The sequence below is a fragment of the Chelonoidis abingdonii genome, chromosome 1, assembly GCF_003597395.2.
Source record: "Chelonoidis abingdonii isolate Lonesome George chromosome 1, CheloAbing_2.0, whole genome shotgun sequence".
Classification (NCBI taxonomy): domain Eukaryota; kingdom Metazoa; phylum Chordata; order Testudines; family Testudinidae; genus Chelonoidis; species Chelonoidis abingdonii.
Window position 1 is genome coordinate 162,848,009 of NC_133769.1, and position 23,633 is coordinate 162,871,641.

General features: G+C 42.3%; 1 protein-coding gene across 7 annotated transcripts in view; it reads right to left on the bottom strand.

Moving 5' to 3' along the window:
- Nucleotides 1-23,633, bottom strand: part of GRAMD1C (GRAM domain containing 1C) — an 86,237-nt gene that overhangs the window by 32,959 nt on the left and 29,645 nt on the right. For all 7 annotated transcript variants that reach the window (XM_075072163.1, XM_075072156.1, XM_075072151.1 and 4 more), the window contains 4 exons: nucleotides 17,663-17,747; nucleotides 12,127-12,230; nucleotides 9,583-9,678; nucleotides 7,814-7,894 (listed from right to left, as the gene is read on the bottom strand). In XM_075072163.1, coding sequence (XP_074928264.1) covers nucleotides 7,814-7,894; nucleotides 9,583-9,678; nucleotides 12,127-12,230; nucleotides 17,663-17,747 — 366 coding nt within the window. The remainder of the gene's footprint in view (nucleotides 1-7,813; nucleotides 7,895-9,582; nucleotides 9,679-12,126; nucleotides 12,231-17,662; nucleotides 17,748-23,633) is intronic.

The window sequence follows — 23,633 nt, forward strand, 5'->3', positions numbered from 1 at the left end:
CAGATCCAATGAATCAACACAAGTATCAGAGGGGTAGCCGTGTTAGTCTGGATCTGTAAAAGCAGCAGAGAGTCCTGTAGCACCTTATAGACTAACAGACGTATTGGAGCATGTCACATGCATCCGACGAAGTGGGTATTCACCCATGAAAGCTCATGCTCCAATACGTCTGTTAGTCTATAAGGTGCCACAGGACTCTTTGCTGGATCAGCACACTATCACTGTACAAAATAATACTACTGCTATTTCTTTCTAGTAATAGGTTTGAGCATGCACAGCCAAAAGCTTGTTTGAAGGAGTGATTTGAAAATCCCCAAATCCTTCAACTGCTTCTGGGCATAGAGGTGTGACCACTGTAAACACAGAGGTGGTGGCAGAAAATGGTTTCATAAGTCTGACCATAAATACCAAGGTCAGGGCCGGTGCAAGGATGTTTTGCGCCCTAGACGAAAATTCCACATTGCACCCTCCCCCACCCCAACGCCCCTGCCCTGAGGCATGCCCCCCCACCGCTCAGCAGCTCCCCCCCGCCTGAGGTGCCCCCCTTGCAGCAGCTTCCACCCCCCAACCTCCGCCCTGAGGCACCCCCCCCCCACACAGCTTACCCTGCTTCGCCCAGAGCACCCCGAACATGCTGTGGCCACTTCACTTCTCCGCCTCCCAGCTTGCGGCGCCTAAGCTGATTGGCGCCGCAAGCCTGGGAGGTGGGAGAAATGAAGCAGCCATCGCATGCTCAGGGAGGAGGTGAGGCAGGGGTGAGCTGGGGCGGGGAGTTCCCCTGCTTGCCGCCCCCCATCCTTACCTGCTGCAGGCAGCCCTCCCTGTGCTTCCCTGCCCCAGCTCCCTCCGCCTAAATGCTGGTGGCAACCACGGCGGCCGAAGATCTGGCCACTGCGGTCGCTGCCGAAGAAAACGGTGCCCCCCAAATGCCAGCGCCCTAGGCGACCGCCTAAGTCGCCTAAATGGTTCCACCGGCTCTGACCAAGCCATTTCCTTACTCTCACTCATCCCTGTGCCTTCTTAACATGTTGCCCTCATATCCCTGAAATGCTTCCTTATCCCAGTGCAATAAAACACATCCCTCCTCTTTCAAATAGCTCCTCAAAGCCAATTTACTGTGCATTCTCAGTCTCTATTGTTTATAAGTATTTATTTCTGGTAGCATCCACAACACACTGTGTACTTAGCCCCATCATCTGGTGATGGTAATCAGTCACAGACAAAGTAATACTTGTGCAAACTATTGATAACAATCACACTGTATTTAATCACAAGCTCTTCAGAGCAGAACTGTCCCTTTAATATGTTCATACAGCACCTAGCAACACAGGGCTCTGAGCCTGATGTGGATCTCCAGGTGACACTGCAATACAAATAAATAATACCTAGAATACAAACACAGATCAAGACGAGCACCTTGGGTACATTTTTTTCAAAAGTGCTTAAGTGACATTCAGAATTACCATGATCTTAATTCAGTGTAGCTTCATTCATTTCCAAAGTGACCTAAACTGAACTCAATGAAGGTCACTAATTCTGAATAAAAGTGTCTGAACAGCGGTTTAAAGTAATTGAATTAATCCATTTTAATTCACACCTTCAGTTAACTCAGACTAATTTTCCTCAGTGTGCTTGTATAGTTAAACTCCTCATCACATTTGTCAAAAAGGGATTTAGGAGCTGAAGTCTCATTGTCTGATTTAGGTTTAAGTGACTTAGGCACTTTTAAACATTGTACCCTGTCTGCCCCATGCTCTGTAAAGACCCCATATACCATTATCCCTCAGCTACAAATAAATCATATGCACACAACGTTTTGAAAAGTAATTTAAACAGTTTAAAATGCAACTAACGTATTACTGGCCACACTTCAGTGTTTCTTCACTTGTCATGAATGTTTTCTTGGACATTCTTAGAACAGAAGAACCGTCTGCCTCCCCCTCAAGATCTAAAGGATAGGGCACTAGACTAAAACTTAGGAGATCTGGGTTCTTTCCACAGCTGTGCCAGTGACTCTCTCATGACCTTGGGTAAGTTGTGTAAAAGATGTGCCTCAGTTTCCCCATGAAGCTTACACACTTTTGTAAAACACTGAGTTTTACAGATGGAGAGAACTACCTAGACTGTAAATTACTATTATCTTGTAGACTGCTGCCAGAGACAAGATACTGGATTAGGCAGACCACTGATATGAGACAGTATGGTTATTCTTATGAATACACAACGCTATTACTCTCAGGAAGGGTGAGGGGAATCTTAGAAATGTGCTCAGATACCTCCTTTATAGAAGTTCAGTGCTAGGTTTTTCATTTCATTGTTGAGAAATTGAGCCAGATTTCCTCATCCACCAATAAAATTCACACTTTGACCTATTCAAGTGCTCTCAGGTATTCTCAAGAGGGGTAAGAAAAAGAGAAAGGATCCTGACACTTAAACCCATATCCATAAAATAAACAACCAGTCTCAAAGTCCATTTTCCTTGCTGAAAAGAACTCAAAAAAAGTGGGAAAGAAGGCATAAGGAGTTCACGGATGTGAAAGAAGAGTGCCATTAATGGTCTCTAAAGAAGCTGGAAACTGTATCAGCCATGATCCATATAGATCAATGGAATCAAACATCATGAAATGAAGTAATAACATAAGAACAATTTACAAGAAAAATCATTAAATATTTGTGTATTAAAGACATTTTAAAAAGACACCGTCGTCCTGCTTACGCAAATTGCAGGAGTTTGCAAGAGTAACAGCAAGTTAAAGGTACAAAAAAGGTAACACACAAGCATGAATATGTAGCTATCCATATATACATACACACAGACTCTTGATTTTTCTTATATTACTATTATATCTTAAGGCTTCCACAAATGCAGAACGTATTTGGAAGTTATATTTAAAATGCTCAGCTTTAACAACTATTGCTTTATTAAGACTACTCTTGCAGATTTCTGATTATGAAAGCATGGTTCTTAAATCACATTTGCTCTGTGTCCCTTTCAATAGAAAGTGGGGGAGAACTTTACATTTTCAATTCTCAATCTCCTCACCTACTTAGCCAACTTCATATTGATGCTCAGGAAACAGGACCGCGTCAAAAGACAGCAACCTGTGCTTCTGGGGCTGTAGAACTCTCCTGCATTCAGAAGCACGTAATTTCACCCCAAAGGGCTGAGTTTTCTGTGAAGCAGATGAACCCAGTGGGCCGCATGGCTAACAGGCAAGTCCAAAAACTCAGAACAACAATTCCCAGCCACGTTAGTTTGACTCTAATCAAGACCAAATGGGCCTTGAGCTGTCAACATGAAGACGACTCCACTACACAGTAGCAAAACTCCTGGGGTAAGCAGGCTGCTCACATTGTTGTTTATTAAGCCGCATCTTTGCCTTGTCGAAAATGGACTGTGCTGCTCTTTCAAACCTGTTTCTCTGTAACTTCCTGCTTGGCAGTATCACACCTGTTCACAAGGGGGTTGGTCTGCCTGCAGAACTGGAAGTTGTGCTAGATTCCGGACAAGTTCCTAGGCCGCTCCCACTAAGGAAGCATAAGTAAGCAGGGTTTGTTAAAGACACAGTCTGGTTTTCCTTTCCTCTTCCAGACACATTAAACTGCACTTAAAAGTTCCATTACAGCAAGAGACAGCTGGAGACGGACTTGTTTAAACTCATTTTGAGTTTTACAATGCCCGTTCAATCAGTATTTTAAATAGCTAAAGACATTGAAGAATGCCTTGAATCGAACACACTGCTTCTCAAGGGAGTGGCTTCAGAAGCTGCAGCTTTTATTACTTATAGCTCCATTTAAAGCAGGTTAAGCCACTGTTTACTGCAATGAGAGAACCTTCTTTTTTAATGACATTCCTGCATTTCTAGCACAGCTCTCTTATCAGGCCTCTTCATTTAACCTTTTCACTGCTGTCAGTACACGCATGTGCCACAGCATGAGTTTTAAATGGAAAAGCAGGACATACTATCCCCAACCACACTGAAAAAAAAAAGTGTCCTTGCTACCTTTAGCTTTTCAGTGCTGAATTATGTAACTTGCCTATTACAGTTTAATAGCAGGCAAGTTTTTGTGCTTTATATAGTAACAATACCATCTTGCATTTTATATATAGATGTTGACCCTATACAGGATTTTTCTTCCACAGATTTCAAAGCTGGGAAGAAACCAGTTCTGCTACTAATAAAATATTTACATCATACCACATCATCATTTATTTTATGACATAATTTACTGAAAGACCAACTTGCAAATGTGTTAGACAGTTTAAAAGATGAATCATACTATTTTTCATGTCCCTCTACCTCACAAATCAGACTGCCTTAGTACAAGTCCCACGGCACATGGTGGGGGAGAAGAAAATATCTAATGCATTTTAAAAAGCCTCCATAAAATAGTTTTTGTATTCATAACAGTGCAGTATTAAAGGGCTGATATTGCAAAATCTACTAAATCTAGAAATAAAAGTCTTACACCACTGGAAAGAAGAGATTCTTAACTCTTCTGTTTCTAGCTTGGATAATTCATAATGGATGTTAAATCTGTCACTGGTCCAGTATCAAATCCTGCCTGTCCTAGGATTCAGGATAGTACAGTTTTGGGAAGGAGAAAATTATCTTTGGGGCAGGCGGTTTTGTGTTTTTTTAGGATCTGTTTGAAGCAGCTCAGAAACATTAGATCTTATCTCAAGTATAGATGAACTAGTGGGCAAAGTACAGGTGGAAGGGTCAAGAGAAACACAAATGCATGCAATTTGCTCTTGACTCTCTCATATTCACACAATACATGTTTAAGAATGGCTCAAACAATATAGTTCTTCCTTCGGGACCAGGAAGTCACATGTTACAATCCAACACTAGCATGCAGTTCTTGATACTGCCCTACAATACTTCAGAGTGAGCATGGAATGCATTTTTCACAATTACAGGGGTTTAGATGAGATACTAAACAGAAGTTCTTTCTGTGCATCTCTGCAGACTTTCAAGATAAAAGTTAATAGATTCTGGCCAGTTGTGCAGGGGAGTCGGGAGGGAGAAGCACAACAAATTCCCCCTCCCTCCCATACTCCCTTGTGCCCCTGCACAGAGATGGCTAGAATTAGTCTGGGAGGATGTAGAGAGCTAATTGGGAGCAGGGACTGCAACAGCATTAGCTGCTCAAAAGGGAGTGGAGAAAAGACTCCCCCACATACTCCCATCAGCACTGAGAGTTGCCTGGCTGCAAGGGTGGCAGAGCTATTGCTCTGGTATGTATGCCTCAGAAATATCAAGAGGAATTCTAGCTACTTGACCCCACACCCCTAAAGCTCTCTCCTGCCTCCTGCAATGTACTTGCACCCAGGAGCACTTCTGTACCCAGCAAAGGGGGACGGATAGCTCAGTGATTGGAGCGTTGACCTGCTAAACCCAGGATTGTGAGTTCCCTCCTTGAGGGGGCCATTTAGGGAACTGGGGTAAAAATCTGTCTGGGGATTGGCCCTGCTTTGAGCAGGGCATTGGACTAGATGACCTCCTGAGGTCCCTTCCACCAACCCTGTGATTCTATGAAAGCTCAAAATAGTTAATTGACTAAACTAAAATTCAGAGTGGAAAATAAATCCAAAATTGCTAAGGAAAAAAACTTGCAGGAGTTGAAATTGAAACCTGATTACGAGTTATACTTGTTCTCTTAGGGCTTGGCTACGCTTGAAACTCCAAAGTGCTGCCTCGGGGAGCGCTCCCGCGGCAGTGCTTGGAAGTGCGAGTGTGGTCGTGGCGCCAGCGCTGGGAAAGAGCTCTTCCAGCGCTGCAGGTACTCCACCTCCCCAAGAGGATTAGCTTACAGCGCTGGGGCACTGTTTACACTGGTGCTTTACAGCACTGTAACTTGCTGCGCTCAGGGGGGCGGTTCTTCACACCCCTGAGCAAGAAAGTTGCAGCGCTGTAAAGCACCAGTGTAGCCAAGGCCTTAGAAATCAGGAACACTTTTGTTATGTTTGGTCAGGGTTTTAATGACATGCCTAACTAGATTTTGCTTCGCTGATTGTCCCTCAACAAAATGCAAATGGACATTTATGACACCGAGGGACTATAGGACATGAAGTTATGTGCCGATGAAGCTACTAATATACATTTCAGTGTCTGTGAAATGTATTAGATTACGGACAGGTCAATAGTGACTCTACATTAAGACAGCATACACTTTTTAAAATATCGACTAACTTGATGAGGAAATTTTCTCCCTTTTGGACTAATGATAGAGATAATTTTTTTAAAATATTGCCACAATAGCTCTCTAATGCCATAGGCTTCCCCCTCATTCAGTTCCCCTAGCCACCATGACAAAGTGAAAATTACTTTTCTCTCTCCCAGGGCATTCACAAGGGGAGACAAGGAGGGGCAAAGGCTCCCCAGTAACTGGCCGGGGCACAGAGCTCCTCCTGCCCCAGGGCAGGAGCTGACAGCTCCTTCAGCCTCAGGGTGGGGCCCACAATGTGCCCCTCCAAAAACAGTGAAATTTAAATTCCTGCACATGCCCCTGCCTCCTTTTATTGTTACTAACATCAATTTTTAATCCACAATGAGCTGGATTAAGATACAGTAACCACACCCATTCCTGTAGTGGTAACATTTACAAGAAAATGTGTACAGTACAAGAAAAATATGGGGTTGGAATGGAGGTTGCACACTTGAACAGGAGATAGCGAGGAACTGGGTGGATACATTGTAGTTGTCTATACTGGAATTGAAAAAGAGTTTGACGTGGAGTTATGAGTGTGACAGTGTGTTCGGTTTGTAAGGGGTGTGGATTTGTGGCGGATCTGGATGTTAAATGTTACCTTAAATGGTGTTTTCCTTGAATTTTAGTGTTTGTATTTCTTTTAAACACATTTGAGCCACCTTAACTCTAAATTAGCTAAGATTACGTGCAGGATATGTATATAAACAGTGCATCAGATTTAAGTCTCTGGGGGAGATTCTCCTTCAATGTTATATTTGTGTAGCTTGGTGCTTAGCTGCCTCTGTTTGAAATATTAAAACAATGAGAACTGTGAGTTATAGGAAAGAGATCCACAGAAGCATGTTATTTGAATTGACTCTTGGCAACAAACATGTCATTGCATTTTTCAGGAAGAAGCATCAGATTAAGTGTACACAAGTTGCCATATGAATCAAGCTACCTAGCAGAAGTTGCCAAAATACACCTGTATGTAGTTCAGCCTTCATCTTTGTTGTATCTTTTCAGCTCAGGGGTCATATTGAGCTGGTTAGCAGAGGGTTCAACCTAGTTTACTTTTATTGAGATGATGCCAATTTGTTTTCCAGAATCTAAGCTTTTTCATTAAAAACAAAAAAAATAAGTCTCTCTCTCTTATGGTCACAAAGATGACCTTAAAAATGTGAACCAAATATTAATCAATCCAGTAATATCTGCCCGAGTTTACAGATAGCCTGAAACAATAGCTCCAAAAGAGGTGTGAGCTGCTCTGCCATCCCAATGGAGTTATTAACTTTGCAGATAATGACATTTTAAATGTAAATGCAAGAAAAGAGAAGAATCATCATATTATGAAGATCTTCTTTGACTGGAATCTCATTCTGGAATCTGAAGCGAGTGGAGCCTGGGAGAGTACTAATACTTTCTTCCGCCCCACTCCAACTTCGACTATTGATTGGAATACTTGAAGAACCAAACCCCTGTTTCTGAAAGCATTTAACCTCCAGTGCAGGTCTAGTGCTCACTACAGAAAGTGATCCTTAGTTTTGGGGGGGTTTTTTAAACTAGTATTGATCAGCTACATTACTCCCCTCTCCCCCCAAAAAACAAAAACTCTTACCTTGTCCAGAAGTGCATTCTGCCATAAGCGGAAGATATTGAGGTAGCTTCTATCTCTAGCACTGAAGGATGTGAAGAAAAACTGTACGGAAGGTAAGATGATAGCTTGCTTTATTGAATTCCCTCAAAATCATGCCCCCAGGGAAATGGATTAATACCTACAACTAGGCAGTCAGTGTGATATGCAGCTATTGAGGACAGTTATTGAAGCCTGCACAAGGGCTAGATTCCCATTGTCTATACATTATATAAAACATTTTTGTTGCTTTTTGTGCCATCTACTTGCAAGCACTTACTCCAGTATAAAAAATGTCCTCTATATCATGTATTTGTTCCCTTAACCTTTCTCCCACTCGCACCTTCATATATCCCTCTATGCTTGCAACAGTCTCCACTTATCAGTACCCTCATCCTCCTTCTTCACACCCACTGTTTGCATGATTTTTTTTCTTGCTAATCTTCTCACCAAGGCCTGGCCCATCATCCTTTACCTCAGGGATTCTCAAACTGGGGCTTGTGAGACCTTAGAGGGATCACGAAGTTATTACATGGTGGTCACAAGCTGTCAGCTTCTACCCTCAAGCCTCGCTTCGCCTCCAGCATGTATAATAGCGTTTAATATAAACAACTGTGTTTTCAATTTATAAGGCGGTGTCGCACTCAGAGGCTTGTTGTGTGAAATGAGTCACCAATACAAAAGTTTGAGAATCTCTGCTTTACCTAATCTGCTCTCTTGTGTTTTGCCTTGTCATTCACTGTTACTCATTCCATTTTTTTAAAGTTTGTAACCTCTTAAGCACTGGGATAGAATCACGTCCTTCGCAGCAGGTAAAAACTAGTAAGACTCATGGGACCCATTATGGAACTGCAAGGGTCTCCCTTTGATGTCAGCTATATTGAATAAGCAGCCGACCAGACCCTTCCTCAAAAACATCAACAGACGCATACTAGGCACCTGTCACCCTTTTTCCGGCCTAACAGTTTTGTTTTTCTGGGAGGAAAAATTACTGAAAAACTGGTGATGGGCCAACTCCCATCCCAATCCAGATTGGGCAGGCTAACCTATTGCAACCTGCTCTTTGGAATCCCTTTGAAATTCACCCAGAAGCTACAGCTAGTACAGAATACAGCACCCAGGAGGCAGGGAGAAGCTCCTAATTATACCAAAACCCCTTACAAAAACAGCCCTATTAGCATATAGCAACTGTCTTCCAGAATGTGTTTTATTTATAGAGGTTGCAAAACATCAAATTCCAATGCAAACCCACTCTGAAAAGGAAATACCTAAAAATGGCATTATGGGTCCCTCTGTTTATTCTGTTCACTGATTCCACAGCAACTGTGCTCAAACAACAAGTAAAAAGATGATATTACGTTACTAACTCTGACTCACTGGGTTCTTTCTGGCCCAGGCATCATCATTAGCAATAAAGATTTTGCAACTCAAACTTAGCTGACAATTCTGTTGATATTACAGAATAGATTTTGACATCCTCTCCCACAGCTGTGCTGACACTGCATTGCTAACCCAAGTAAAGAGTAGTAAACACTTGTTGTAGTCACCAAAGTTATCAGATCTGATTGTGACACACACAGGGAGCAGATGTGTGGAGTCAGATTTTTTTTTTTTTTTTTTTAAAGAAACAGTCACTTCTCTGATCATAACTGCAGTTTAAATATACAACTGGGACAGTTGCCTTAACCAACAGGGATCAACAAATGCTCCACCCCAGGAATTATTATGAAAAAAAGGAAATACTAGCTTGTCACCTTCTCCCCTTCTGTTACAATTTGGATGGCATTTGGGATGAGCCGCGCAGTCTTCTCCTTTGTCATGAAGGTTATATCCTTCAAGGCAATAGAAATCTGAACAGAAATAGATACAAAAACACACATAGAAAAGTTATTAAATCCCAGAAATCCACAGGGCACAAGACACGCAAGAGGAACTCAACATCAAACTAACTCAAGCTACTTGAATAAAACATAGTAGATGTAGGGTGCAGGACACTAGGACCAGCCTTAAGCACAAGCATACCAAAGCTATATAATTCACAGCCTTGCCCAGCCCAGCCAAGCGCACCAGGACCAAATAGTGAACACACAACTCACTGCACCCTTACCACTCCCACAGCAAGACTAGAAGATTCATGAGACAAACCCTATCCTGACAGCAAGCTGAGCCCCACAAATCTGAATGTCAATCCTGGCTGCTACACTGGAGAAGACATTTGATCTCCCTTTTTCTACTGTAAGGTCTCTTTTCTGCTAGCAGCCTGACAGATGTGCATGCAGGTACATTTGCCAAGTGGTGTGCAGCCGAGGGCATGGGTCACTTGCAGGTTTAAACTAGTGTAAATGGTGGAGTCTCTGTATCTTGATGTCTTTCAACCATGATTTGAGGACTTCAGTAACTCAGCAGAGGTTAGGGGTCTATTACTGGAGTGGGTGAGGTTCCGTGGCCTGCAATGTGCAGGAAGTCAGACTAGATGATCACGATGATCCCTTCTGGCCTTAAAGTCTATGAGTCTATAAACACGGCTGTGAGGTCTTTCCCAGATGACATGTGAGGTGCAGGCATGTGCTCTGCACATTAGTATGGGTGACATTTAAACTGCAACCATCTAGAATGTTAATAAACAGCTCCCCAAGGTGATCCAAAAAAGAGCTTCCATCTGGTCAGTCAGTAAGAGTTATAGCATGCTTGTTTCAGCTGGAAGCAGGACCGGCTCCAGGCCCCAGTGTGCCAAGCACGTGCTTGGGGCGGCATGCTGTGGGGGGCGCTCTGCCGGTTGCCAGGAGGGTGGCAGGCGGCTCCGGTGGACCTCCCACAGGCGTCCCTGCGGAGGGTCCGCTGGTCCCGTGGCTCCAGTGGACCCTCCGCAGGGACGCCTGCGCGAGGTCCACCGGAGCGGCGGGACCGGCGAGTGGCAGAGCGCCCCCCGCCGCGTGCTGCCGTGCTTGGGGCAGCGAAATGGCTAGAGCCAGCCCTGGCTGGAAGCCACCTTTGCATAGCTTATACACACAAGGCTGAAGATCCAAATAGAAAAATCCCATCATGGTCTTTTGGCATTTCCTTTTAAACACTTCACCTCACATCCATCCCCAGTGTAACTCCTGCATTGAGGTCAATGGAGTAACCCCGTGGATGAATTTGACTTCTTGGTATAGACCATCTAGACCATTATTTTGAATAAAACATTTTGACAGATTTTCTATATTTTATGTGTGAATGGGCTATTTATCACCTGTCCTGCATTCTTCAAAAAGCACTGGTACTGTCTAATCCAAAAGATCTCAAACTTTTTCAAAGTGTGGACTACATTTTAATTCAGAAATTGTTAATGCTGCCATCCCCTTCCACTAGCAACTGGGCAGACCACCCTTCCCTTCCCTATTCTCAACTGCATAACATCCCTGTGGCAACTACAGCAATTGCTCTTATGAAAAAGTAATACAATTTTAGCTGCTTTTTAATGCACTTTAGAAGCTGAAAATAAGAAGGAGCCAGCATCATGTGGACATCCAGCTTTCTTCAGACCACTGCAAAGACACTGACCATAATTTCAGAATCTTTAGCTAAGATATTTCACAGAAAACATTTCTCTTACAGGGAATCTGTATTCTGCAGCAGTTCTGATGTAGGTCCAAGCTAGTCTTATTTCTAAAACTGTTAATTTGTGTCAGTGGAATCCACATGGACAGTTAATCCATGGCGGGCTAGTGCAGGGTACATTCACATCCCCGCTTACCGCGAATTAAATGTTTGTGTAGGCAAGCCCACACCAGCAGCTAAACCAAATTGCAAGAATGCAACACAGGGAATGCCAAAACAAACCAGATGAGACCAGCTATCAGGGCATGGAGATCCATCTGAGTACACATAATATAATACACCCATACTTTCATAAAAGGCAAAGTGTCTTCGTGAAGAATCTTTGTTTTTGGCAGAGGATTAAAAAAGTCAAAGAGTGAAAGGGCACCTCAAGTACATGTAGGGGGAAAACCTGAAAAAATTATATCAGATCAAGTTATCCAATATAGGGATAGAGCCAATTTTGAACACAGATTGATCTTAGTGTTCCACTGACTTCCAGGCTGCTCTTTGATTTTACTGTATAATACAGATTTGTAACTTCAGTCATGACGGCCGGCTGCCTTTTGCAGGACCAGCACCAATGGGATGCCTTCCATGATTACCATCACCAAGAAGGATCCCTCAACCAGAAAGCTTCAGGTATGATCCCCCAAAACAAAAAAGGAAAAGGGATTTCCTTTAAGCAAACCAATAATCAAATACACAAAATAACTTACTGTGGTCTCCCATCGGAAGATGTTGCTGTGGAAACAGAGCCAGTTTTCAGAGAGGTATAGGCGTCCCTGCAGCAGAATATCCTTCTGGAGGGCACAGGCATAATCTATACATAAAGACCAAGATGAACTTACTCACTCATTACAGTCCAATAGGACCAACCTTATTTTTTTCCGTAAACCCAACTCTCTGATTTAGAACTCAAAATTAGGGGAATAATTTTCATTACTCAAAGGAAAACTCCATAAAAATTAAACTCATATTGGGCTAAATCCAGTTTACTTTATTTACGACAAGGAATCCTGTTGATGTCGTACATCCCTAAAGTCAATGGAATTATTTGTGTGAGCAGGGAACGCAGAACTCTGGCCATTGTATATTACCCTGTGGTTTCAGGTGTCCAGCAAGGCATGGCAGTCAATGAACTTCTGTTTTGCAAAGAAAACCAAGCACAATATAGAAATTGCACTCTACAAGCCAAGCTCCAGGCCACTTGAATGAAGTAGCAGAATACAAAGGCAATATTTTGTCTACTAATTCAGAATACATAGTCAACCAGTCACACATACCACAACATAATGTATTGTACATTTCTAAGGTGAATCATTTTACACTCCTTATCATCTCACACAACTCACAAAGAGCTAAAAAAATCAATACTCAGTAGATATCCACATTCTGGCCAGGACGCTTCAGTCAGAGGCCTTCTTCAGTCAAGGTTTCTTTTTACTTTTATTACCTATACGAATTGGCCTCTGGCTGAAATATCGCTGCTGGGAACTGACTGTATCTTGAACAGCCCATTAATGCAGTGGTTCTCAAACTTTTGCACTGGTGACCCCTTTCACATAGCAAGCCTTTGAGTGCGACCCCTCTCCAACTTATAAATTAAAAACACTTTTAAATATATTTAACATTATAATAAATGCTGGATGCAAAGCAAGGTTTGGGGTGGAGGCTGACAGCGTGTGACCCACCACGTAACAACCTTGCAACACCCTGAGGGGTCCCGACCCCCAGTTTGAGAATCCCTGCATTAATGGATTTCTATTAACAGCAGCAAGGAGCTAATTCATCTCCTTACTGGTGCCACTGTGATTTAAAGAGCAGAAAGATTCACCATTGAAGCAGTAAGTGTAGGATTTTCGTAAATGCCTAGTACTGGCTTCATTACTCCCACTGAAGTGAAGGGTAAGACTCCTATTAACTACACTGAAAGCAACGTTAGGACAACATTAAGCCCTTTTGATAATCCCACCCTAAGAATATACATTCTATATAAATACTAGGTTGATTTGTTTTACACATTTGAGGTATTACATGCATGAGGCTGAAACCACGATGACTGTTACGGGGACATTGTCAGGTGAAACTTGGTCCAAAATTTAGCTTTAGTACACCAACTTTTACAAACTGAGGACCAATAAAAATGTCCTTGAATTTTCCCCCCTAAATTCAAATGGAAACAGTGTTTTTAACAAATTAAAATTACCCAGCAATATTTGCAACCCCAATATATGAGAAACTGAAAGTGGAACTGACAAGGAACAAGTTAGAACAGGCTGAAAAAAATTCAAGTTAACAGGCAGCATAGCAAAAATTGAGAGAGAAACTGTCCAAATCAGTCTTCTGATATAGAAACCTTTAAATACTGTGTCCTGACTTTTAAAAGAATTCTATCTTAATTCTTATTTTTTTAATGCTCTTCTGTGTTTATAAGGGTCTTTTGGGCAGGTATAAGAACGTCACCACCAAAACACACTGGGGCCATTTCTCCACCCTATCTCCCTTATCTGTAGACCTACCAACCAGCTCTCTCTTTGGTGTCAGCTTTGCTGCCACTGGTAAACATGCTTCCTTGCAGAGCTCAGGGAAAAATATGCACATGGGATCCCCCCAGAGTAGAGCATGAGCGTGATGCAAGTGATCAGCAACAAAACAGTGGAACTGACTATACACAATAGGATGTCAAAAATGCACAAAATAGGCAAACTGAAAACTGAGACTAAATGTTAATCCCAGTGCTAGTAACCTACGAGCCAAATTGTAAAAACAGATATAAAATGTTAAAGATAAAAATGAACTTTTTAATGAACTGGTGCTCTTCCAATCAGATTTTTTTTTAAGTGTTTACACTACAAAAATCTAAGGCATTTAGTTTATATGATAGGTATGGAATCAGGGTCATTTTTGTATAGTCTGTCTCTAATTCTCATAATTATAAGAATGTACAAGAGTAACTACAAAAAAGAAAAACATATTATAAAGAACAGCAGTAGTTACATTTCTGTTAACAACGAGTAGGTGATAACTATGTTAAATATTTGTAGATGAATAATAACTAATACAGCTTTGGTTAAAAATCCACTATACAAAGCAAAAAATGGTTTTAAGACTGGAGGTCAGAAAAGGTCCTTTTAAATGAATGCTGCTCCCCTAGGGTAAAAGAGTAATTACATAAAATAATGACTTCATTTGCTTCTGACTAAGGAGGTGCTACATTGCTGGGATTAGTCCATCAGCAAGTATATTCTTCAAATCCCAGGTAGTCTGTTCACGGCAAATATGCTAAATAGAATTTGCTTCAAGGTGGGTGAAGGTTCCAATTTCTCTTCTATAAAAGCACTTTGCTGTTTCTGGGTAAACAGTGCTGTAGCTACAACACCAAGCATCTAGCAAGACTTTCTTGCTGGATTAAAGGCTGCCTTTTTATTACAAGAGATAAACCCTGAAAAACCATGATGTTATTTTGGTATCAGAGTGCTTATTCTGATACAATGTATTTGTTAAGTGGGTCTCCAGTGGTATAGTCAGGCTTGCTTGCTGAGTGACCTATTAAGAAGTGGTGAGGTATGCCATCAGCATCAGGTACAGAGGCAAGAAGATAGTGGGTCTGCTGGGTTTTAAGTTCTCCATTTGGTATCAACTGGCAGAACAGAAAGACAGGGCTCAAAATAGGTGTTTCAGTGCCTTCAGGTAAATACAACAGCTTGATGTTCTTTTCTCACTAACTTCTTGTTTTTCTTCTCATCAAACCATTCTTTTTCTCCAGATCTGTAATCCTGCCCTTGCAATCCCACTGATGTCCTCTTGATAGTATACATGGTTCCAGTTCACCCTGGTGATCAGCAAGCTTTATCCTTTTTAGCAGTTGTCATCCAGTTAAGATTGTAGAGTTGTTTACATATTTCCAATTCCTTTCCATAACTACGGTGAGATCTAGAGTGATTTTCACTACGCATTTCTTATAAGTATCTGAGGCAAATGGGCTGGTGGTAGCTGATATCATTGTATTTTCTCTCTGAGCCCAACAAACCCAAAGTTCTTTTTAGATTGAAGAAAAGACTCCATGGAATGGTCCTAAATTCTGCTGACCACTTATTAGTGAGGTTCTTGCTCTCTCATTAAGGTTCTGAGCTGATTATTAAGGAGCAGGGACAGAGCTCATCAGGGCCGGCTCTAGCCATTTTGCAGCCCCAAGCACAGCGGCATGCCACAGGGGGGCGCTCTGCCGCTCGCCGGTCCCGTGGCTCCAGTGGACCTCCCGGAGGCGTCCCTGTGGAGGGTCCGCCGGTCCCGGGGCTCTGGTGGACCTCCTGCAGGCGTCCCTACGGAGGGTCCGCCAGAGCTGTGGGACCGGTGGACCCTCCGCAGGGACACCTGCGGGAGGTCCACTGGAGCCGCCTGCCGCCCTCCCGGCAACTGGCAGAACGCCCCCCGCGGCATGCCTCCCCAAGCACGCGCTTGGCGCGCTGGGGCCTGGAGCCGGCCCTGGAGCTGGCCCTGGAGCTCATGGTAAGTGTGACTTACGTAGCTATTCGAGACACCTTAGAAATACTTGCTACCTGTCTAATACCCAAAAATATTCTGACACGGTTACCAAAAAAATCCAAACTTATTTCCCTGTATCATGGTGAATTTAAAATATGTATCTTTTCCCTTTTCTGCTTAGCACTAGGCTAGCATCACAGGACCCCAAGAAATAGGTAAGATTTTTACCTGAGAATGCCCCTTAGGAGGGACATTAATCCCTCAGAAAAACACTGCTTGTTGTGCTTCATTTCTTGTATAGTCTTTGCTAAACCTGATGGTATAGTTCTCTTTCCCATTCACTACCTTGCCTCAGAGCAAGGCGAGTTTAGCAACACAATTCAGAGGCCATGACTTTGGGGAGAGGGTGTTTTCCCTTTACTCTCTCTCCCCCACCACCACAAAAACGCCACCATTGAGATATAGGGGCCGCCCCTGACAAATCAATTTTTCACAAACCATTTGCCTCATAAGACACCTGACATAGGTGCCATGGTATATCACCTTCCAGAAGAAATGCCTTCATATTAGACTTCTTCCTGGTATGCTATTTCAAAGGACTGTATAAGGTAGAAGTGCCAGTTCTGTGCTGCAAGTCCGTTTCAGTCCTCTCTCTGCCACGGGCTGTCTATTGCTTCAGAAAGAAGAGCATCCCAATTCTTCTCCCTGCAACCCTGACCTTCTTAAAAAACAGGCTCCGATGCAAGGAGAAAGTTTTCAGGAGTCTCTCTGGATGTGTGCTTGTCTGTCTGTCAAGGTAACATCTACTATCCTCTATGCCATTGGTGCTTTTTCATGGGTGGCAAAATCTCTACTGACAGTGCCAGAAACAGGACTCATGCAATGACAACAGTGAGCAATGTTTTCTGGGACATTATCTCCTGCAGAAGCCAGACAGATGAACTGATAGGCATCACTAACACAGTGCTCAGCTCCCTGACAGCCTGAGAAATGGTTGCACTCGGACACATTTTTAAAGATGCTTCGCTTAAACCCAGTGTCACGTTAATGAGAAACATGATTTATTTTATTTTTTTAGGCTTCATTTGTTGAGACTCATTTCAAGAGAGCTTTGAGTTTAGATTCTGTATTAACCCCCTCTTCTCTGTTAAACCTAGTTAGCTTTTGTTAGTTACCATTTTAAAAAACTGCCCCCCCTCACCTCCCTCTCATTCAACATCTGTTAAGTGTCTGAAGCAGCAATATGTGAAGATGCACCAAATGTATATCCCATGCCAGAAAAGAGTCCAGTTCACAAATAAAAATGCCTAGGATATAATTCTAACTCTGCTCTTTTCCCACACTCTCCAGGCCAGTCAAATCCAAACATTTCTGAGCCTATCTATTCAATATGCTGTCCCAGCACATCTTCTCATGATTGCCTGTGACAGGTGCTACCTTACATATGTACCATGGCCAATAGGTGTTTTGCCACCTATGGGAAGGATAGGAGAAGTTACTTTGAGAGAGACACCCCATGACCACCATCCAGAGGGGCTGGAGGCATTCCTCCAGCACAGGAGTCTACTTTTTAAGAAGGTCAGGGTTACAGGGAGAAGAGCTGGGAAACTCTTCTTTGAAAAGCAGTTTGCTGCTAGTCCACATAGGAGGGAGGAGTGAAACAGGTTCCCGTGCTATCGCTAAAGTTGTTTGTCTTACAAACACCAGCTGCTGCAACTTTGGCATTATCAACAATAATAGAGTTTTGTTGGTTTGTTCACATCTTACCTACTATGAGCCTCTCCAAATCTGGCAGATGTGAAAACTGTCTCTTAAACTCCTCACTCCTATATTTATAAGTTGAACTTGAGATCTGCAACAATGAAAGGTGAAAGGTTAAAGTAAAGTAAACAGCTTTATTTTCAGCTACCGACTATCTTCATACTAGCAGGAAACTAGGGATATAGTGCAAAGAAAAACACCAGAAGACTGGAAAAGAATAGACAATATCTAAATGTATTTACCACGGTCATTATGCTCTGTTATACAATGCTATAAACTACAATCCCAAATTGAATCAGGTCTGTTATATACAGCATTGTCTCAGAAATGCAGCTGCACAACAGGATTTTTGCCACTTTCAGTCATTAAACTGGTAGACTGGTGACACTAAAGACCGAAGTCCATAGAAGAGGTACAAGGCAGGTACCAGCATGTCAGGGTTCCCTCCCCACTCTGAACTCTAGGGCACAGATGTGGGGACCTACATGAAAGACCCCCTAAGCTTATTTCTACCAGCTTAGGTTAAAAACTCCCCAAGGCACAAATTCTCCCTTGTACCTTGGATTAGGTAACGCTGCCACCAGGCTGGCTCCAGGCCCCAGCATGCCAAGCGCATGCTTGGGGCGGCATGCCGCAGGGGGGGCACTCTGCCGGTTGCCGGGAGGGCGACAGGTAGCTCCGGTGGACCTCCCGCAGGCGTCCCTGTGGAGGGTCCACTGGTCCCGTGGCTCCGGTGGAGCATCCGCAGGCACGCCTGCGGGAGGTCCACTGGAGCCGCGGGACCAGCGAGCGGCAGAGCGCCCCCCGTGGCGTGCCGCCGTGCTTGGGGTGGCAAAATGGCTAGAGCCGGCCCTGGCTGCCACCACCAAGTGATTAGACAAAATTCAGGGAATGGACCACTTGGAGTTTCTACTTTCCCCTAATATTCCCCCAAGCCCTACACCCCCTTTCCTGGGGAGACTTGAGAATAAACAAGATGAGCACAAACCAACCTTGGGTTTTTTAGACCATTAAAAAAAAAACCCCAATCAGATTTAGAAAAACAAAAAAATGAACTAACTAAAAACAGAACTTTATTAGAAAGAAAAAAGTTAAAAGAAGCACCTCTGTAAAATCAGAATGGAAGATAATCTCACAGGGCAGTCACATTCAAAACACAGAGGATTTCCCTCTTTGTAACTTTAAAGTTTTGCCCAAAGAAAACCAGGAATACATCTCCCTCTCTGCACAGAGAAAATCCCAAGCCAAAATAAAAGTAAGCTAACGCATTCTCTTGCTAGTACTTACTAATCCTAATGGAGCTGGATCACTTGCTTGCTTGATCAGTCTCCGGCAAGCACACAGGACAGACAGACAAAGCCTTCCCGCCCCCGACAGATTTGAAAGTATCTTGTCCCATTATTGCTCCTTTTGGTCAGGTGCCAGCTAGGTTACCCAAGCTTCTTAGCCCTTTACAGTTAAAAGGATTTTGTGCCTCTGGCCAGGAGGGATTTTATAGTACTGTATACAGAAGGGTTGTTACCCTTCCCTTTATATTTATGACACAGCACCACAAGATTCCTGATCCTGCTCTACCTATATGATTCACCCCTTAATAAAAAGAGACCACGCTTAGGGGTAACAGGGTAGTTTGGTCTCCAGGGCCCCTTTAAGACTACGGGCTTGTCTATACTTAAGGCACTGCAGTGTATACCACTGCAGTGCTTAATGAAGGCACTGCCTACAGTGAAGGGAGAGCTTCTCCCATTGGAAGAGTTAATCCACCCCCCAAAGATGCTAGTTACGCTGATGGGAGAAGGCAGCACGCGAGCTGATTTTCAGTAGCACTCACACTGCCTGGGTCCTGCCCACCGGTCTGGGGGGCTCTGTGTTTTAATTCAATTTAATTTTAAACATTTTAAAAACCTTATTTACTTTACATACAACAATAGTTCAGTCATATATTATAGCCTTATAGAAAGAGATTCTAAAAACATTAAAATGTATAACTGGCACACGGAACCTTAAATCGGAGTGAATAAATGAACATTCGGCAGACCACTTCTGAAAGGTTGCCGACTCCTGCCTTAGCCTCTCTGCTGAGGCTGCCAACAAAGGCGCCAATTACAAAAACAACCACCATGGTTAGTACCAATGTGGATCTAAACTTCAAGAATTTTGGAATACCTTCAGTATAAAATGGTATTCTTAAAAGAAATTCTAATCTATTCCCTGTTAATAGTAAGGTGATTTACAATAAACTAAATTGCTGCTGTACAAATCATCGCATTTTAGCAACATTACAACTGAAAGAGGAAGAACTCACTCCCCAGTGTCCTAACAATGAGATATAAACATACCATAAAAGCCTCATTAGATCTAGTGTGTGAGAAACTTTTATTAAGAGATGTAAGCAACAATTGGCATTGCTCTTTCTGAATAATAAAGGCGTCAACAGATGTTTGACATGTCCTGTACACACACATTTCTGTATCATCGCATCAAGCAGTTCAGTGAAAATACAATGAATCTCTTTGGGCCATTTGACCAGGCTCCTTTATAAAGCCTTACTCCATTTTCCATGCGCTATTATGATGCGCACTGTATCAGTTAACAGCCAGTTGTAGCTGTGAATTTTAAGTTTTCAAAGTAATTCCACCCCAGAGTAAATTAGTCTTTAGTTAGGAGTTATTTTTAATAAAGGAATGATAGTGATGGCCCAAATGCATTAGCTCTAGGCATAGAATCACAGAAATGTAGGGCTGGATGGGTCCTCAAGAGGTCTTCAAGTCCAGCCCCCTTTGCTGAGGCAGGGCCAAGTAAACCTGGGCCATCCGTGACAGGTGTTTGTCCAACCTGTTCTTAAAAAAACTCCAGTGACAGGGATTCCACAGCCTCCCCTGAAAGCCTGTTCCAGAGCTTAACTACCCTTATAATCACAATTTTTTCCCCCAATATCTAACCTAAATATCCCTTGCTGCAAATTAAGCCCAGTACTTCTTGTCCTACTTTCAAAGGACATGGAGAACAATCAATCACTATCCTCTTTATAGAAGTCCTTCACATTATTTGAAAACACAGTTATCAGGTCCCACCTCAATCTTCTTTTCTCAAGACTAAATATGCCCAGTTTTTTTAACAATTCCTTATAGGTCAGGTTTTCTAAACCTTTTATCATTTTTGTTGCTGTCTGGACTCTCTCCACTCTGTTGACTAATATTCAATTTGTGATTCACTATATCCCCTAGGATCCTTTTCAGCAGTACTACTGCCTAGCCAGTTATTCCCCATTTTGTAGTTGTGCAGTTTGATTTTTCCTTCCGAAGTGAAGGAAGTCTCATGTAACCTCAGTTCTATCATTTTAACATTCCCATCTGGGACTTCTGCTCCATACTGCCAGAATTGATGACCCTGTGTAAATCAAACACTGGTTGTCTGCCTATGCTCAAGACTCAAGTTCTTTAGTCAGGATGACAAGGAAATAGCTACTATGAGGTAATGGGTTGAAATGAATAGTCCTCATAAATTAGCAAGCGCTCTTTTTTCATTTACCGAACTGTATTTTTTTTTTAAAAAGTCAGCAATGTTACAAATACCACTTAAGATGACTCCAAATAAAAAGGGATTAAAAATATTCTTCTTTATTTTTTCAAAAAGAACAGGAGTACTTGTGGCACCTTAGAGACTAACAAATTTATTTCAGCATGAGCTTTCGTGAGCTACAGCTCACATCCGAAGAAGTGTGCTGTAGCTCACGAAAGCTCATGCTGAAATAAATTTGTTAGTCTCTAAGGCGCCACAAGTACTCCTGTTCTTTTCGCGGATACAGACTAACAAGGCTGCTACTCTGAAACCTTTATTTTTTCAGTTTGTTTTACTGAAACAGAACTTTAGGTACAGCCAGCACCCCCAGTTGATGAGTGGCTTTCATACAGCAACAGGGGAGAAAAAAAAATTTTTTTAAATGAAAAAATTGGCAGGGGAATTCAAAGGCTGGATAGCGTTTGGAAAGGAATTGGCAAGCAACTACATTTAATCAGGGCCAGCGTGTTCTACAAGTCAATGGCTTTATAATTTGGGTATGTCATGGAAATTGTAAATATTAACACTGTTACAATGTGCAGGGGTTGTTGCCTGAGAATTTGGCACATGTACCACAGCACACATGCTTTTAACTCACTGTTTGAAATAGGCTACATTGTGAAAAGTGTCCTTTTAAAATCTTATCCAAAAGATTCAGAGTAAACTTCAAGGAACTCAATTTGTCTACCTATGAATCCTGGAGGGCTGTGTCAAGCCTGCTGAGATTCCTGTGGTTTCGGGGAGTCCAGGGATTTCAAACTTGATCCTTAATGATTGCAATTTGTGCTTGTGATGATGGAGCATTAGTACACACACAAACAAATGTATTTACAATCCAGTACAGTAAATGTGACGCAGATAATCATATACAAGCTTTCTCACGCTGGCTTAAGCACCAATTTAAGGAATGACCTCTCCAAGGGGAAGGAGATGTAATGTCTCCAAACGATGTGTGTGAGAGAAAAGAGCTATGCAAAATCTAGATATTAAGAAAAGGGGATCAGGCAGTTGAGAAAGTGTGAATGTGTCTGTAGAAACCTAATGCTTGACAAACCCAGGCAACAGCACTGACAATCAAAACTCTAGAGAGTCTCCAGAATCTAAACATTAAGTAACCTGAATCTCTAGGGCATCAAACCTGTTATCTCTGTGTTCCTTACCTGAGAGCCCTTTGTTGGCATATGAAATCATGTCTGTTTTTCCAATCATTTGAACAGAGGACAACAACAAGAAATCATCCTGCTTATTTTCACACTAAGCTTTTCAGACAGCTAGGAAAAACCTGCTCTGAATTCTTATCTAATCAGTCCAGTTCCACTGGAAGGAATTTAGACATTGAACTTTCTTAACCTTGTCCTTTCCTTGCTTTGTATGGCAACTAGTTCACATTCCTAGGGCTAAAATTAAGAGTGGACTTTTCAGCCACCCCAATCTTTTAAATCAGCCGGCCATAACCAGCAGGGCAAGTTGTGCTGGAAAACAAATGGGACACATTTCCAGACCACTGGCACAAAACAGCTGGGGCTCATTGGTGCTGTGATAATACAAATACATGAATAATATTAAAAAAATCCAAACTCCTAATACATTTCAACTTCTCCAAGAACTACACCTCGTATTTTCAAGCTACCGTATTGTACTTTTGTTCTACAAGCTTAAGCGTAGTGAAATTTATAAAAGGCTTTTGTTCTGGGCTACATGAGATGCCACAGAGGTTGTGCAGAGGACAGGCAATGAATAGACAGAAGCTCTAGCATTTTATAGGGGAAGTAGATGTCTCAATTTTAGCACTATAGAGCCTGGGCATTTCTCACAGTTTAATGAGGTCATCATGTGATATCATGCAACGCCACACGAGGACAATACTATAATGAAACTAGATAGCAAGATGTGGAGACAACTTGTGAAAAAATATGCACTACCGGATCACCAACTATCTTAATTTCTGTAAGTATTAAAAATAAATCATTGTAGGTCGCGTGGGTAATGAAGACTAATCTATGAAATTTTGTTGCCCATTATACAAATGCCCTTATGTATGCCATGCAATTTGTGAAAAAATATCAGCGGAATTAAGCAAAGCCTATCCAGCATTCACTGAACTAAAAAGTATTACAGAAGAGACAGTTACTTCAGTACATGGTATCTTTAGGAAGCACCCAGCCAACCCACAGGCTTTCCAGATTGTCCTATTTAAAACTGCATCAATCAGAAAATTCAGAATCAAGGTTCCAAAAGCAACACTAGCTCTGTCAAATATATATATTGAAACTTAGCTAGAATCAGCATGGATTTCAGTAATGAATTTCTTCCTGTTCAAACTTCTCTTACTTCAGCCGCCTTAGGATCAGATATCTATCTCTAAGTCTTTTCCAGAGTCATAGCTTCCTAGGATAAAGTCCCCTCATCCTGTAAG